Source organism: Cibotium barometz, chromosome 4 (genome assembly GCF_041138505.1).
Source record: "Cibotium barometz isolate CiBa-2024 chromosome 4, ASM4113850v1, whole genome shotgun sequence".
In the NCBI taxonomy this organism is placed as follows: domain Eukaryota; kingdom Viridiplantae; phylum Streptophyta; class Polypodiopsida; order Cyatheales; family Cibotiaceae; genus Cibotium; species Cibotium barometz.
In genome coordinates this window covers 18076861-18093942 of record NC_141049.1, presented here as the reverse complement: position 1 = coordinate 18093942, position 17082 = coordinate 18076861, and the positions used below count along the sequence as shown (strand labels likewise).

Sequence of the window (17082 nt, the reverse complement as noted above, 5' to 3'; positions counted from 1 at the left end):
GTTTGACATGGGAGCCATAGATAATTTCATTTCCATAGAGCTTGCCGAGCAGTTGGGTATTAAACTTGAGGAGATGGGGCCGGCCTTGCATGTAGAACAAGTGTTTTATGGTGATGTAGTGGCACTAACGCCTCTCATTGGTAAGTTAAGGATTCATGTCCAAGGTTGTGTGGACTATGAGGATTTCTATATTTTACCTTTGCAACATTCAAATGTCATCTTGGCATACGAAGAGTGCTATTATCAAGATTCCCGAGAGGACCGTTTCTTTTAAGCATAAGAATAAGCATATCACTACTGTATCGAAGAAGAAGGGAGATACCATCCCTATTGTATCATATGTATCTACCTCCAAAGTAATAAAAGTCTTCCATATTTGCATATATAATCTTTGTAAAGGAAAAGAGTCAAGACTCAGTGAAAGATTTGAACGCGCTTGGGAAGGAGAGACTACAATTTCTAGAGGGATACAAGGATTGCTTCACGGATGTTATTCCAGGAGAGCTGCCTCTCCTAAGCGAGTAGAGGATCATGTGATAGAGTTGATTCCAGGGAGTTCACCCCCGAATCGACCTCCTTACCATGTGGGTGTGGTACAACAAGAAGAGATTATCGCACAAGTATAGGACTTTCTATCAAAGGGATTGATATGACCTAGTTCATCACCCTTTTGTTCTCGAGTGCTTCTAATGCTGCAAAAGAAGGATGGATCATTCTGCATGTGCGTGGATTACAGAGCCTTGAACAAGGTTACAATCAAGAATCAGTTTGCTATATCGAGGGTTAATGATATATTAGATCAGCTACTAGAAGGCACAACATTCTTTAGTTGGATTGACTTAAAGAGTGGCTATCATCAGATTCGAATCCAGCCATAGGAAATTCACGACTGGATTCCATCCCACTTTTGGATTGTATGAGTATTTGGTTATGCCTTTTGGACTCACAAATGCTCTAGCTACCTTCAACCGTATGAGGGATTGGACCTTTAGACCACATCGAAAGTATGCAGGCACTTCCTTTTTCCAAGACCAAAGAGGAATACCAAAAGCATTTAGCTAAGGTATTCCAAGCATTGCGAGAGCACAATTTGTTCATCAATGGGGTGAGCTAGCAACATGCCTTCAACCTATTGAAGGAGAAGCATACTATTGGACCGGTATTGGTCATTCCAGACCTAATGAAACCTTTTGTGGTAAAATGTGATGCAAGTGGGAATTGTATAGGGACAATTTTGCAACAAGAAGGGCATGTGGTTGCCTTTGAGAGCCGAAGGTTGCAACATGCCGAGAAACATGATTCATGCCCTTTCTTCATGGAAGCATTATTTACTTGGGGATGATTTCATAGTGAAGATGGATCATCAATGTTTGCGACATTTTCTGACCCAAACTAAGCTTTTTGTCCATGTTTCATTTCCATATTATCCATACACTTGGAAAGAAGAATGTGGTTTCCGATGCTCTATCTAGGAGACAACACATACATTCAATGACCATTGCCTATCATAGAGAGTTGGATTCCATGAGAGATCACTATGTGCATGATGAGGACTCTAGTGGGATTATGCGAAAGCTCGAGGATGGTTAGATTGGAAAGAAGGATATTTAATGATGGATACACGATTATGCATAACCAAGGATTTGAGACAAAAAGTGATTGAGGAGTCACATGCACCACCTTATGCAAGGCATAGAGGTATTTCTTCTACTATGCAAGCATTAGAACAGTACTTCTATTGACCTAGCATGAGAAAGGATATTGACAAGTATGCATCCAAGTGCTTGACTAGTCAAAATGTCAAGTAGAATCGTCAAAAGACTCCAAGACTGCTTATGTCTCTACCCACGCCCGAGAGGCCATGGAAAAGTATATCAATGGACTTCGTTTTTTTACTTGCCAAAGTTAAACTTTGGGAATGATGGTATTTGGACCATTGTGGATAAGGTTAGTAAGCAAGCTCATTTCATTCCAGTGAGGAAGACCATCAAGGTAGACCACATGGCAAGGACGTTTCTGACATAGTTGTTCAAACATCATGGAATGCCTCGAGTCTATTGTTGGTGATCGAGATCCCAGGACCACTAGTTTATTTTGGAGAGCATTGCTTGATAATATGGGAATCGAATTGGATTGTTCTTCCTCATATCATCCACAAACAGATGGCCAGCATAAGAAAGCAAATTTAACCATATTGGATTTGTTAAAGTGTTATGTAGCAGAACCAAAAACGGACTAGAAGAAGTATCGTCCACTAGTAGAGTTGGCGTACAACAATACAAGGCATAGTTTCATAGAAAAGACGCTGTTCAAGGTTGTTTATGGCAAAATTGTACTATAACCACCTCCAAGGACTAAGGATGAGATCTTTGTAGTAGATGAGTATAACAGAGATCTAGATACGGCCTTTGCACAGGTGTTGTGGACAGCCATAGAGAGGTCAAGGTCTAAGTAGAAAAAGGCTGCAGATAAGCATAGAAGGACAATGGAGTACAAGAAAGGTGATTGGATATTATTGAAGTTTGAGAAAGCAAGGCTTTCCAAGTACAAGGGCAAAGAGAAGGTTTATCCTAAGTTGTCCAATAGGTACTATGAACCTTTTCAAGTATTGGAAAAGGTTAAGGATGTGGCTTTCAGACCAGAATTACCCAATCACTAGAGGATTCACAATGCTTTTCATGTGAGTCTCCTAAGAGCTTATAAGGGTCACAAACCTTTGGAACCAATAAATAAGGATCCACTATAAGTTTAAGAGCTAAACTAGAGCAGATTGTCTTTGAAGGGGATCACATGGCAAGTTACCTTGTCAAGTTCAAGAATTACTCAACTATGGATATCAAGTGGATGGATGAGAACTTCTTTGTGCATTATCCACACATTTTACAAGTATATCAGGCAGCTTTTCAGTTAAGCACAACTGATTAGAAGCCAAGGACATGTCACCAGCCTTTGTATTTTTACATCCAAGGAACCAGAAACAAAGGAGAATGCTTAAGGTTTATATTCCACTGTAGAGAATTGAGTATTCTAGAACTCGAGCCTTGTTGTCCAAGTTGTATCCGAAAGAACTCTTTTATACAAGAGTCATGGGACTAGCCATCTCATGAAGGCATTGTTTATCAGTGAAGGGGGTCAGAAATGAGTACATGGATATAAATATTGTTAGTCTACCATAGTCATACACTAACATGAGTGGTTGGACTACAGTAGAAACTGGTGTTAAAACCAAGAAATTGGTGTCAAAACCAAGGAATTGTTTGTGCATTCATTTATTCATTTGATTTATGCTTATGCATGTGTACCAAGCATCGGGGATGCCAAATTAAACCCAAGGACGAGCATTGTACACGTGTTTGTGTCTTCTAACATATAACAAGTATGTTGATCTTGACAGGAACATAATCATAATGGAAAACTCTTGCTTGAGGGTGACTCTGGAGGTGCAAGGGGTGGAAGTATCTACTCAAGAGGTCAAACCCAAGTCACTTTAGGTGAAGGGTGAAAACCTTGAGGGCAAGATGCTTCCCAAAGCCAAGCACGAGAAGAGGACATTCCACATGAAAAATCATGTCTCAAGAGCCAAAGAGAGAAGAGCTAAGCCCACAACAAGAAACAACAGAGGAGCAAGAAAAAGCTAGACCTATCAGTTGAGGATATCTCTTTAATAAGTTGGGGAGATGTCACCAAAGCATCAAAATACATGTTGCCTCCCCCCCCCCTCCCCCAAAAAAAAAGGAGTGACATGGCGATACTAGCATGGCACTACCACATCGCAAGGTAGCAACGCAAGGCCACCTTACACACTTGGAATGATCCGACTAGCTTTTGGAAAGCAAAAGATTAAAAGCTTGTTAAAATACTACAAAGAGAAGAGCTTTTATTATTAAAAGATGCTTTTTGGGCTATAAGTGAGTTTAAAAATGCTTTTCTCAAGTGGTTTTGGCCAAGAACTATAAATTCAACTATTCTCTCATCGTTGAGACATATAAAAATACAAGAGAGCTCTCTAGCTCTACGAACTTATACTCAAGACTCCTCCAAGGGGTATATCTCGAGGGAGGGAGGGAGGGATCAACCCAAGGCTATTTGAACCCCTAGTGTGGTGTCTTCTCTCTCTACTCTCTCTTTTGTTTCTTCCAGATTTTACTCAAGTTTTACGTGTGAATTTTTAGTTTTCTTGAAGATAAGCTAAGTACCCGTGCCACAAACCTTACAAAGGCTTGCTACAAGGGGAGGCGTGGAAAGGCAAGCAAAGAAAGGCTAGGGTATGTGTGAGACACACACAAATAGGCAAGAAGGAAGAGTCTCCATTGGTGTGTGCTGGGGGGAAACTAGTCAAACACAGGTCACTTTACTTAGGCAAGACTTCAAAAGAGACATACATCAATGTGGCTCCTTAACACGTTACACAGCCATGCATCATTTACCCATGTAAATTGGCAATAAGAACTTAGTCAAACCTTGCCCACTCAATCCATGAACTAAAAGATCTTGAATGTATATCCTTTGTTGTTTGTCATTTCAAAGCAATAGAAACCATTCAAAAGGTACTTCTACCAACCATACTCTAGCCTAAGTCCAGGTTTAATGTGTTTAGCACCCTGCACACACTAATCTCCTTGGGGTCATATTAAATTAAGGCCTCCCATTCCAAGGATACCCATTGTTAACTACTGATTCATTTCCACCACATAAAACCAAGAAGGAGTGCTAATTGAGACAACACGTGATAGTGGTTTCAACTGACATGCACAAGATTTTATCACCTCCACACTGTAGCACATGTAAGGATTGGTTCTTCACAACCATGGCAAGGCAAGGTTGGGTGTGGCATTATTTGGGCAACCAGACAACTGAATGCATCCACACGAGGGCAAACCACCTAAGATAATAACCGACTTCTAGAGATCCCTTCAATTTCCAAACTTGGGACACCATATAAGAAACACACCAAAAAACAGCCTTTTGTGGCTTCCTTGAAGAAAAACCTTAAAGAGATGTCAAAATACTTGGTTAGAGACAGAATTTAAATCTCATATACATCTTTCAAACACTACTTTTTGCATGCCCCAGAACAAGGTTTTGCAAGACCCCATAGGGTCAAACTAGTACCCTAGGCAGCCGAGTATCATTTTGGGAGTAATTCTAAAATATTATTATAGCCAAAAATTTGATATGATGCCTTTTTATAGCCGATTTTTTTATAAATTTCACCCAAAAAAAAACTCTCCAGCACTCTACTCACACCCCAATGTGTTCACACAACTGCAGAATCTAAGCAGCAAATGAGCTCAAGCCCATGGTAGGGTGTGGCAGAATGTATGCAAGGTCGATGGTTCTATACCTGCCAAGCCTGTGATTCTATTAGAAGTCTGGCATCGGGCGTGAGTGTGCCAAGAAAGGTGTCCACATGGCAGGCCCTTGGCAGGACACAATAAGCATACGTAAATAGCAACAGGACCCTTTACCTCCAAAACAGCTCAGAGCACATCTATAGTTCACAACAACAGAATACAGGAATGTAGATTTTATTAACCCCTCCACTTTGCTTTCACATGCTAGAACAACATCATCACCTTCTGAAAACATCCTGACATATACAACAGACACTTCTTTCCCCAGCCCACCGGCCCTACTTCACGTTTCTGCTCCTGTATTTTCTGCATCTGCCTTAACCTCATTTTGCCGCGAACGGACTTCATGTTTCTCAGTTGTTTCTTCATGACCTTCAGTTGTTCCTTCAATTGTTATGGGACCACTTGAACTCCTAACATATGTGAAGGAACGACCGGTAGGGCGCACAGATGACAGACCGTAGCCTGGTTTATTTCCATTCACTAAGGAAGTGTTCATGCTTCCTCCTGCTGCCGTGGCCTCACGTCTCCACTGCATATTTGTGGGACTCCCATATGGCCTCCGCATGCTGGGAAGCCTGGGCAAAGAATAAGCTGAGCCTCTTAAAAAGTGACCCCTTGTGGGAGCTCGCAGCAGGGGCAAGGGGTTGGGATGTCGTATCAAGGTCGGTTGAACAGGAGGAGATGTTTCCTGGATAGCTCCAGCGTCCTTCCGCACAACCTGCACAGAAGCATGGTCATGAACATGTATCATGTACATGGGAAACATCCCATGTCGCATCTCCACGTTCAAAATGCAGAGATACATGGCCACAAAATGCTCACCTTCAAAACTCTGGAGTAAAATGATGTTTCGTTCAGAGCCAGCGCATTGTCTGCTGCATCTTGTGTCCCGAACTCTATATATGCAGAACTGCAAGAGGACAGGCACAACCAATCAGGAAATCAAAAACATTCTCCATCAGAAAATAAAAAACATTCTAAAACATCAAGTGACTCAGCAATCTCAATGAAAATGTATGCTTTTTTTACCCTTTGGGTTGCCCTGTTGCCCCATCCGTAAGCATGATTACCCGCTCTATATCACCACATTGGGCGAAATGTGCCATGACAGACTCCTTTGTAGCAGCAAAATGGATCTATGCATTCAACCAATATAAATTTCATAGCTGGATCTTTGACTGAACCTTAGAAGACAGCAGGATCTGAGACCATTGCGTGTGACCTTTTAGTGTGGTTTTTAACCTTACAGTATCAAAAGTCACACTTACATTTGTAACAAAGACGGTCTGCTTTTGCAATCCATCTTGAGTGCTTTGAACTTGCTCAGTACCTATAAAAAGCCCATTAATCAACAAATCAATCATATTTAAAAAACCCCTCATTTATGGCTCTTCTTTCTTTTGTTGAGTTTTATTATACATTTTCAGTGTCTGAGTTCAAAGTCACATGCCCCCGAGTCTTATTGTTCATTTTTTTTGATATCATGATTGTGACTAGACTCCTTTGATCAGTTAAAACTTGGATCTAAGGAGGCTCAAATCAAATACACACGTTCATGGTTAAATAATGAAGAAGTTGAGCACTTACTTCTCGAACAATAAGCCTAATCTCATTGTAAATCTCTTAGTGACTAGACTCCTTTAATCACTTAAAACCTAGATCTAAGGAGGCTCAAATCAAATACACACATTCGTGGTTGAATAATGAAGAAGTTGAGCACTTACTTCTCGAACAACAAGCCAAATCTCATTGTAAATCTCCCATACAAATAATCTCATGTACATCATAATAAGCTCTAATGAGCTTTCAATCACCACAAGAATAAGTGGCATCTAGCATGCCACCACCCAAGTAATCCTAAAGTGTCAAACATCATCACAATGTCAAGCACAACATTTTTCCCTTTCAAAATCCACACACAAGTAACCTTCGCCTGAAGAACCAGGCCCAAACAACGATTCAAAGGTGCACACTCCACATCCATCACCATAATTTCCAACACTCCTCCTCGGTGCATGTTAGGCTCTATGTTTTGAGTTCACGACTCAAACTAACCAACCTGGTGATAAATTTGCAGCAATGTGATGAGCTATGGTGGATCAAATGCTAGAATCAACATCATTAGAAAAGAGATTAGATGATAATTAAGACCTGATTAGTGAGCAATTAACTGATAGCTTAATGTAGGCATGGATAATCAAAAACCAACAAATTCTCATTAGGCCAATGCCTCAATTTATAGAGTTTACATCCAAGCATCTAATCTCACTGATTTCTCCTTGATTCACTCCACCTCTTTTTCTTGATTCACTCCACCTCTTTTGCTTGATTCTCTCCACCTCTTCCCAGAATATCTCCACACATCCTAAATCTTCTCATGCTACCCTTTATTCTCTCTCAGTAGATACTTCTCACCTTTTCATAGCTTCTCTCACATTTACAGATTCTCTTTTGCAACCTCTTGCTAAGGGCTTGTTCCTACACACACCCTATTCACTTGTATATTTCAACACCTCCCCTTAAGTGAATACTCCTAGCACACCTGGACCCTATACCAAGTTTCCCTCTTACTTGGTAGTCCGCGACCAGTGCCTCAAGTCCCTAAACTCATAGTCCTTGACAATCTCTCTCTCTCTCTGTGTCCAAGGCTACTACGAGTGCCCGTGACCTTGACTAAAGTGCTCACACATACATTTACCACATGGCCTACATCATCGGTGGCTCAGAGGTGGTTTTACTCTGTTGGGACAGGTTACATTGGATTGTGGGGTTTCTCTCTCTCTCTCTCCCTCTCTCTCTCTCTCTCTCTCTCTCTCTCTCTAGACTACTACTAGAGCTTCATAGTTCTCGAGAGACTCCTCCAGACACCCGCTCCCACTAGGGGTGGGAGACAGTCCCAGCTCACAGATTTCTTCCAGAGAGCTATGCCAGTGCCAACTGATGTACCACGTGGGGTGGCTGCACAGAGAGCAGAGAAATTGAGAGCCAGGAGGAGACCTAGACACACTGGACATAGAGCACCCCGACTCCGTCATCACCGAGAGATAGCAGCTATCCGAATGAGACACCAGATGGAGACACAGGAGAGGCTAGCTCCCTTTCATTCAGACTCAGGGTACATGTTCATGCCATTCACAGCCTCAGCATCGGCGATGTATGATATCTTATATCCCTCTTATGGCACTGGATGGAGTTAGACATAGATCTGCATAGCATGCTTGTACTACCCCTTCAGCATATAGAGATGCATCTTGCCTTAGCACTCCATCCACATCCCCACCCCCCTTTATATTGTTTGTATATGGGCTCCACCGATCCATGATGATTCACAGTAGTATCCAGACACATGCACACTTTTTCTTTTCTTTCTTTTCTTCCGATAACCGGAAGAACACAGTTGTATTATTTTTTGTCTCATAGGCCGACTTTGGCCTCTTGTAGACGTTAATCTCTCTCCCTCTCTCTCTCTCTCTCTCTCTCTCTCTCTCTCTCAAAAGATGATCTGACTCCACTTTCTTAGGAGCCTCCATGAAGTTTGCCGATGTCGTTCCTTCTCCACTGGGTTTGCTGTAGCAGTCTCTTGCCATGTAACCTGGCTTTCCACAGTTGTGGCAAGTGAAGGTCCTTCCTCCTACTCTGCCTCTTCCTCGTCCTCGTCCTCGAGAGAATCCTCCTCGGGTGAAGAATGCTTTTTCTTCTCCAGTTGTTAAGTCCAGCCATTTCTTCTCTGACTCTCGTCTCTTGCTCTAGTAGAGCTCCTTCTATCTCGTGCAGCTTCAATTCAGGTACATTCTTTAATGTTACTACAATGTTTTCATATTCAACTTTGTCCACACTCTTCAAAAGCACTGCTAGTGCCTCATCATCTTCTACCTTTTTGCCAATAGCTGACAGTTGTTGCTTAATGCTTTTATATTTGTTCAAGTATGTGATTAAAGGTTCACTTTCCTTCATATCCAATTTGTAGAATTGCATTAACAGATTTATCTTTGAATTTTTTGCTTGAGTGCCAAATAATTTATTGAGTTTCAAGGCCATTAATAGCAATTAGTCTAGTAGCGGATTAAGCCAAGAAACACAAGATTTGACCAAACATTGAATGCTTAATCTCTATTTTACCAAAGTCACTTGCAGATTTGATAAAAAGCTTGGATCTCACCGTAGACTTGATCAAATAAAAAACTGTCTTCACCAGCTTGTAGAACACCCTTGAAAACCCCTAGGGCCAAGAGGAATTAGAGCCATTTCATCTGGTGCAGACAAGATCTCAAATCTCCTTCAGAAAACAGGCGCCAACGAATTGGCGAATTTCAGGAGTTGTAGAAGGCAGTTTGGCGAATCGTTTGGCTAGGCTAAAGCACAAGGCTTGTGCCTATGTGTGGCTAAAGTGGTTTGGGCTAATTTTATGTATGAAGGGAGAGAGAACTCCTCCACCAGCTAGGGGTACAGAGGCTAATTGAAAAAGAGGTTTAAAAACTTAATTATCTACTAATCTTGATTAGCTAGGTGATTAGCAAGATAATGGGCTCATTAATTTGATGGATTCTAAGCTAGGCTCTGATACCATGTTAAATTTGCACCAATGTGATGAGCTATGGTGGATCAAATGCTAGAATCAACATCATTAGAAAAGAGATTAGACGATAATTCAGACGTGATTAGTGAGCAATTAACTGATGGCTTAATGTAGGCATGGATAATCAAAAACCAGCAAATTCTCATTAGGCCAATGCCTCAATTTATAGAGTTTACATCCAAGCATCTAATCCCATTGATTTCTCCTTGATTCACTCCACCTCTTTTGCTTGATTCTCTCCACCTCTTTCCAGAATATCTCCACACCTCCTAAATCTTCTCATGCTACCCTTTATTCTCTCCCAGTAGATACTTCTCACCTTTTCAGAGCTTCTCACATTTACAGATTCTCTTTTATAGCCCCTTGCTAAGGGCTTGTTCCCGCACACACCCTATTCACTTGTATATTTCAACACCTGGTGCCTCGAGTCCACGACCTTGGCTACCCTCACCAACAGGGTAGAATACTAGAAGCGAAGCCATCCCTTACTCAACTACTCCCTTATGGCAAACAAGGGCCCAATCTCACTCTGGACACACATCCTGTTGGGAGACTCACACACTTACACACAGCAAGGCTTCCTGCAGATTAGAGTTTAACTGCAGGATAAAGACGCTCACACAAAAGAGAGAGAGGGAGAGGTAGACACAAAATGTGTGGTGATCACAAATGCAAGTCAACACTTGCATGTGAGTCTAGCTCCAATCACATTTGTTTTTATATCTAGACTACAAGTGGAAGGGTGACTGCTAGTCTACCGCACTTTGGTTTCTACCATAGGCCGGTTTCAAGGTTCCGTTGGCCGGGACCTATCATCAACTTTCTTAAGGGGGTGAGCTCGTGGTTGACTCGAGGAAAGTCATCGCTGAAAAATTCAGCAACATGTCTAATACAGAAGACGAGTACTTTTATCATGAAAAGAAAGAGCAAGAGACCTCTCCTGAGAGAAATGAATCCGAGGATATTCTTGCAGGAGAACACGCTGCAGATGATGAGCATTATGAGGATGTAACACAGCCAGAAGATGTGCCTAGTAAAGAGGAAGATGATGCTCAGTTTAAAAATCGTTTGGCTGGTGTTATGGATGTGTTTATGCAGCTCACACAAAGTGAGAAGTTTGCTGAATTTATGAGATCCCGTACAGAGCCTGAAAAGAAGAAGAAGGTTCGTTCTAAGAACCTTCCTCGAGGTCATAGTGGTGCCTACCCACAGGATCCATCTTTTGGACAGTTTCCGAACATGCAGCATGCTTTTGGTGCTAACTCTCAGAGTTCCTTCTTTGGATAGCCAACTGTTCCTCAGCATACTATGCATCCAGGTTATTTTGGTGGTGGCTCGGTGTTCCAATCTATGACTGGGGGTTATCCTCAGGGAGGCATGGGTATGCCAAGGACTTTTGGACCAAATTTTCAGCCTGGAATGCAGGGGAATATATATGGTGGTATGCAGTCCGGAATGCAAGGAAATATGTTTGGGAGCATGCAACCTGGAATGCAAGCAAATATGTATGGTGGCATGCAGCCCGGTATGCATAATGGAATGTTTGGAAACATGGCTGGAATGTATGGCATGCCAGATGTGGGAATGGGTAATGTTGACCCTATGATGGCCACTTCCATACGATAATCTAATGCCTATGGGAAAGGCGAAGGATTATAAGGAAGGGGGAGCTGCTGTGAAGTTTGATACATTCAGTGGAGCCAAAGATAAGTTAAAAGCACTTACCTTTTTACAACAGTTTGATGCTGCTTTTTCTGGTGGTAATTACACGGAGTCCTCTAAGGTGAGGAAAGCTGCCACTTTTCTCAAAGGCAATGCATTGCAGTGGTGGTCTACTCTTCTTCTGCAGGGCATAGCACCCACTACTTGGGTACAATTTAAACAGGTTTTCTCTTCCGTATGGCTCACATCTACTTTTGAGGTGGATGTTATGACTGCATGGCACAAGTTGGATGCTTCAAAGTGTGAAAATTTGGAAGATTATAACAAGAAGTTTTGGGAAGCTTTACTCCCAGTGACTTCTTACCGTGCAGTGCCTTTGTCTGCGCAGGTAGAGAAGTATTGTTGTGGGCTGCCCAAAGAGGTGCGTGACTATTGTATCAAGACTCGAGTAACGAACATGTCACAGATGATAGAGAATGCTATGACAGCTAATGCGTTACTCACTGGAGGTTCATCTGGATTTAAAGGCAGTAAGAACTCGAGCAAGAAAGCTGAAAAATCTGGGCATGCTTCGCGTGATGCCAAAGGGTCTACAGAGACGAGGTATAAGAAGTTGCCAATGCCCAAGAGAACTTCTGAGAAGAGACAGGCTTATGCTGCCCACCATTCCTGCTGACGTCAGCCGACAGCCAACATCCTCTTTTCCTTGCAGCCGACAGCCCTAGTCTGGGTTCATGTGCTTCAGCCGACTGCTTCCCTCCATGATCCCACTTGTCCTGCTCCATGCTCACCTCAGATACTACACCTGAAGCTCCTACATTCTGGTTCTACTGGTTCATAGTCTTTATCTGTTTGCCTCTTCTGGATCTAGCCCTAGAAATGTCCATGGCATCTGTGATGCACATGACATCCCCCTCTGCTAAACTTGATGACGGGAATCCAACCTGCTCTTGGATGACTGTCATCATCCCAATCCTGTTCCGAAGTCCCTCTGTCATCATCCATCCCTGGCAAACCTTTTTTCTCTGAAAATCCGATCTGTTCTCCAAACCACTCTGTCTCTGATGAAGATCTATGCATCTGGTCTTCCTCTAGTCCACAATCCATTCCTGCCCTGACTCTGAACACCGTCTTGGTCTTCGTTCCTGGAACTGAGTCTGGCACTCTCACATCACCCTTGGAGGATCAACCTCCCTTGGGACCGTTCCCTTAGAACCTATCTGGCTCACGGAACTGCCATCCCCATCTGGCACTGTGGAACACCACCAACAAACCTCCTGGGAGTTCTTCCCGATCTGTGTTCCCGCCTTGGGCTTCGAATCCGTGTACTTTCCTGTACCTTGGACCTGTACACCATCATCTGGGACTGAATCAGTGTTTAGCTTTGCTGAGCCTGATGCTCTGATACCAATGTAACACGCGGAAGCTCTGGGTAGTCTTCTTTCAGCCCTAAACACTCTTGGAAACCTTCTAATGCAAAAACGCACCATCTGATGCAAAAACGCAGGTAGAGAGAGAGTAGAGAGAGAGAGAGTGAAGTGCTGGAATTTCAGTATATACTATGGTACAAAAAGGTACATATCTTTGCAGCCATGGGCTGCCTTCATAAAAAGGTTGTTAACCCCTAAATCTGTCCCCTATGGGACCCCTAGAGATCCAATCCCCTAGTGGGAGAGAATGACTAAAACAAGAAGCAAGGAGCCCTTTTTATATGGGACCTTTGACACTTTATGCTGGCCGACTGCTGGTCGGCCAGTTCCATGTCCAAACAATCCCTTTTTTGCCCTGCCCGACTGCTGCTGGTGGTCCTTGTCTTTGAGGCGCATGCTGCCCACCATTCCTGCTGACGTCAGCCGACAGCCAACATCCTCTTTTCCTTGCAGCCGACAGCCCTAGTCTGGGTTCATGTGCTTCAGCCGACTGCTTCCCTCCATGATCCCACTTGTCCTGCTCCATGCTCACCTCAGATACTACACCTGAAGCTCCTACATTCTGGTTCTACTGGTTCATAGTCTTTATCTGTTTGCCTCTTCTGGATCTAGCCCTAGAAATGTCCATGGCATCTGTGATGCACATGACACTTTGAGAGATGCTCGGAAATGTTTTTACTGTACTAAAGAGGGACATATGTCCTTTAATTGTCCCAAGAGAAAGTCCCAAAAGGACTCTGACAATAAAGGAGAGCCCAAGTCAAAGAAACCAAAACCTTCTGCAGGGTTAGTTCCTGATCTTGTTGGGGAACAGCCAGGTGGTGAAGAGACAGAGTTGTGCAGGACATGGGGCAAAGTGAGAGATCAAAATGCCTTGATATTCTTTGACACAAGTGCTAGAGCCAACTTTATTTCACCGGATTTGGCTGGCCGATTGGGAATTCGTGCAGAGGAGATGGGGCCGTTATATGAGGCTAACATGGCTTGTCCAGGGTATGCACAACCCGTTACTCCTATCATTGGGAAGCTTAGGCTTCATTTGCAGGGTTATGTGGACAGCGAAGAGTTTTTCATCATGCCACTTGATGGATGTGATATTTTGTTGGGTATGCCGTAGTGCCACAGAGTACATGCGGTGGTGGATACATACAATAGGAAAATCACTTCGACTCATAGAGGGAAAGAACATGTTTTGGATGTAAAACTTAAAGGGGAATCTGTTCCTATTGTATCAGCTTCGGCAATTTCATCAGTAATGAAAAAGCATCTTTCCGCGTACTTGATTTATGTAAAGGATGCACAAGATGATGAGTGTAAGTCTAATTTGGCTATGTTAGATAAGGACAAGACTGATTTCTTATGTGGGTTCCAAGATTGTTTTTCCGAGTCATTGCCCGGGGAACTTCCTCCGGAGAGGCCAGAAGATCATGCCATTGATCTAATTCCTGGTAGTACTCCACCAAATAGACCGCCGTACCGTGTTAGTGCAGCCCAACAAGAAGAAATTATGAGTCAGGTACCGGAGGTGTTGAATAAAGGGTTGATACAGCCTAGCTCATCACCCTTTTGCTCACCTGTACTCTTAGTGCAAAAGAAGGATGGTTCTTGGCGCATGTGTATTGATTACAGGGCGCTGAACAAGAATACCATCAAGAATCGATTCCCCATATCGAGGATCGATGACATTTTGGACCGCTTATAGGGCTCCACAGTCTTTAGTCGCATTGATTTGAAAAGCGAGTATCATCAAATACGTATTAGACCCGAGGGTGTACATAAGACAGCATTCCGAACCACGTTTGGGTTGTATGAGTTCTTGGTTATGCCCTTTGGTTTGACAAATGCACCTGCAACATTTAACAGAATGATGGACAGGATTTTCAGGCGTCATAGAGCGTTTGTGGGCACATTCTTTGATGATATGATTGTGCATTCACAAACTGAGGAAGAGCATAGAAAGCATTTGGCCATTGTGTTTGCAGAACTCAGGAACCATAGGCTGGTTGTTAATGGCACGAAGAGTGAGTTTTTCTTGCAAGAGATACATTTCTTGGGGCATATTGTGTCTAAGCATGGAGTCCGTATGGATCCAGCGAAGGTGGAAGCAATTCTTAATTGGCCAGATTTGAGGACCGTGCATGATGTACGCAGCTTTCTAGGATTGTGTTCCTACAGGCGGTACATACGGTATTTTGCTGAAATTGCTTCGCATCTTCATGCCTTAACAAAGAAGGCAACTCCGTTTAGATGGGCTGATCAGGAAATTACAGCCTTCAAAAAGCTCAAAGAAAAGCTTACTTCGGATCCAGTATTGGTGTTCCCGGACCTCCGAAAGGCTTTTGTTGTCCAGTGTGATGCATGTGGAAGTAGCATTGGGGCAGTTCTCATGCAGGAAGGACATGTGATAGCCTATGAGAGTAGAATATTGCAAGATGCCAAGAAGCATTTACAGGTTTATGAGAAAGAGATGTTGGCTGTAATTCAAGCTCTTTCTACATGGAAACACTATTTGCTTGGGGTTGATTTCACTGGGCAGACAGATCATCAGACCTTGCGTTATTTCCTCACGCAAACTAAGCTTTCAGAGAAGCATATGCGATGGGCAAACTTTTTGTCTATGTTTCACTTCCAGATTGTGCATGTAGAAGGCAAAAAGAATGTTGTGGCAGATGCTTTGTCACGCAAGCCACAGGTCTCAGCAGTTTCACTTGCTTATCATCATGGGCTTGATGAAATGAAAGAGCAGTATGAACATGATGAGGACTTTAAAAGGTTGTATGATCAGATATCTGAAGGTCAGCGGCATGAGCATTATACTCTCAGAGATGGGTTTTTATTAATGCATGGCAGACTGTGTGTTACCAGGCCATTGCGCCTCAAGGTTATGATTGAAAGTCATGCTCCACCGTATGCAGGTCATAGAGGTATTGACGCCACGGTAAAAGCAGTGGAGACTTTCTTTTATTGGCCCACCTTGAGAAGAGATGTTGATGCCTTTGTTAGGCAATGCATCGTCTGTCAGAAGGTAAAGTTTGACCGTCAAAAGACACCAAGGTTACTACAGCCTTTATCTATTCCAGATAGACCTTGGAAGAGCATTGCCATGGATTTTATATTTGATCTTCCACAGACACAAACGGGCAATGATGGCATTTGGACTATCATATGCAGGTTCAGTAAGCAGGCTCATTTCATTCCCGTGCGTAAGACGATCAAAGTGGATCATATGGTGAAGTTGTTCATGGCGAACATCTTCAAGTATCATGGCTTGCCTACGTCTATCATTAGTGACCGTGATCCACGGATGACGAGTTTGTTCTAGAGAGGGTTGTTTGACAACATGGGTATAACTCTCAAGTTTTCATCGTCATTTCATCCACAAACAGATGGTCAGTTGGAAGAGGCTAACTCTACAGTGTTAGATCTTCTTAAGTGTTATGTGTCAGAGCACAAGCAACAATGGGAAAAGTATCTTCCTTTGGTGGAGTTTGCATATAACAACACTGTCCATACCTCGACGGGCAAGGCCCCTTTTGAGATTGTGGAAGGAGGGAAGAAGGTACCACCCATTTTGCATACAAAGGATAAGATCTTTGAGGCTGATCAGTATGTGGAAAACATGGATGAAGCTTATCGGAGAGTTAAGTTGGCACTCCAAAAAACTCAGCAGAAGCAAAAGAAAGCGGCAGACCGTCGCAGACGTGCATTAGAGTTTGCATTGGGTGATTGGGTTCTTTTGCGCTTTGAAAAGGCTAGACTCAAGAAGATGAAGGGTAAAGAGCGCTTATTCCCTAAGTTGAGCATGCGTTATTATGGGCCTTTTCAGGTATTGGAAAAGATTAGTGAGGTGGCCTATCGCTTGAAGCTACCAGAACACTGGAGATTCAAAATGCTTTTCACGTGAGTCTCCTTAGACCTTTCCGTGGGGATGTGCCTGAGGATGTATCAGATGAGGCTCAGCCGGAAGTTGAAGAACTTGATGAGGTTCTTATTCCAGAGCAGATACTGGCACATAAGGAAAGAAAGGTACGAGGTAAAGTTTCCCGTCGCTATCTTG

General features: G+C 43.0%; 1 protein-coding gene across 2 annotated transcripts in view; it reads right to left on the bottom strand.

Annotated features, from left to right (window-relative positions):
* Positions 1-5463: 5463 nt before the first annotated feature.
* LOC147638982 (uncharacterized) overlaps positions 5464-17082 on the bottom strand; it is a 64959-nt gene continuing 53340 nt past the window's right edge. For both annotated transcript variants that reach the window (XM_086786238.1, XM_086786243.1), the window contains exons 8-11: positions 6626-6687; positions 6387-6493; positions 6180-6267; positions 5464-6075 (exon numbers count right to left, since the gene is read on the bottom strand). In XM_086786238.1, the coding sequence (XP_086642364.1) occupies positions 5638-6075; positions 6180-6267; positions 6387-6493; positions 6626-6687 (695 nt within the window). In that variant the 3' untranslated portion in view covers positions 5464-5637. The remainder of the gene's footprint in view (positions 6076-6179; positions 6268-6386; positions 6494-6625; positions 6688-17082) is intronic.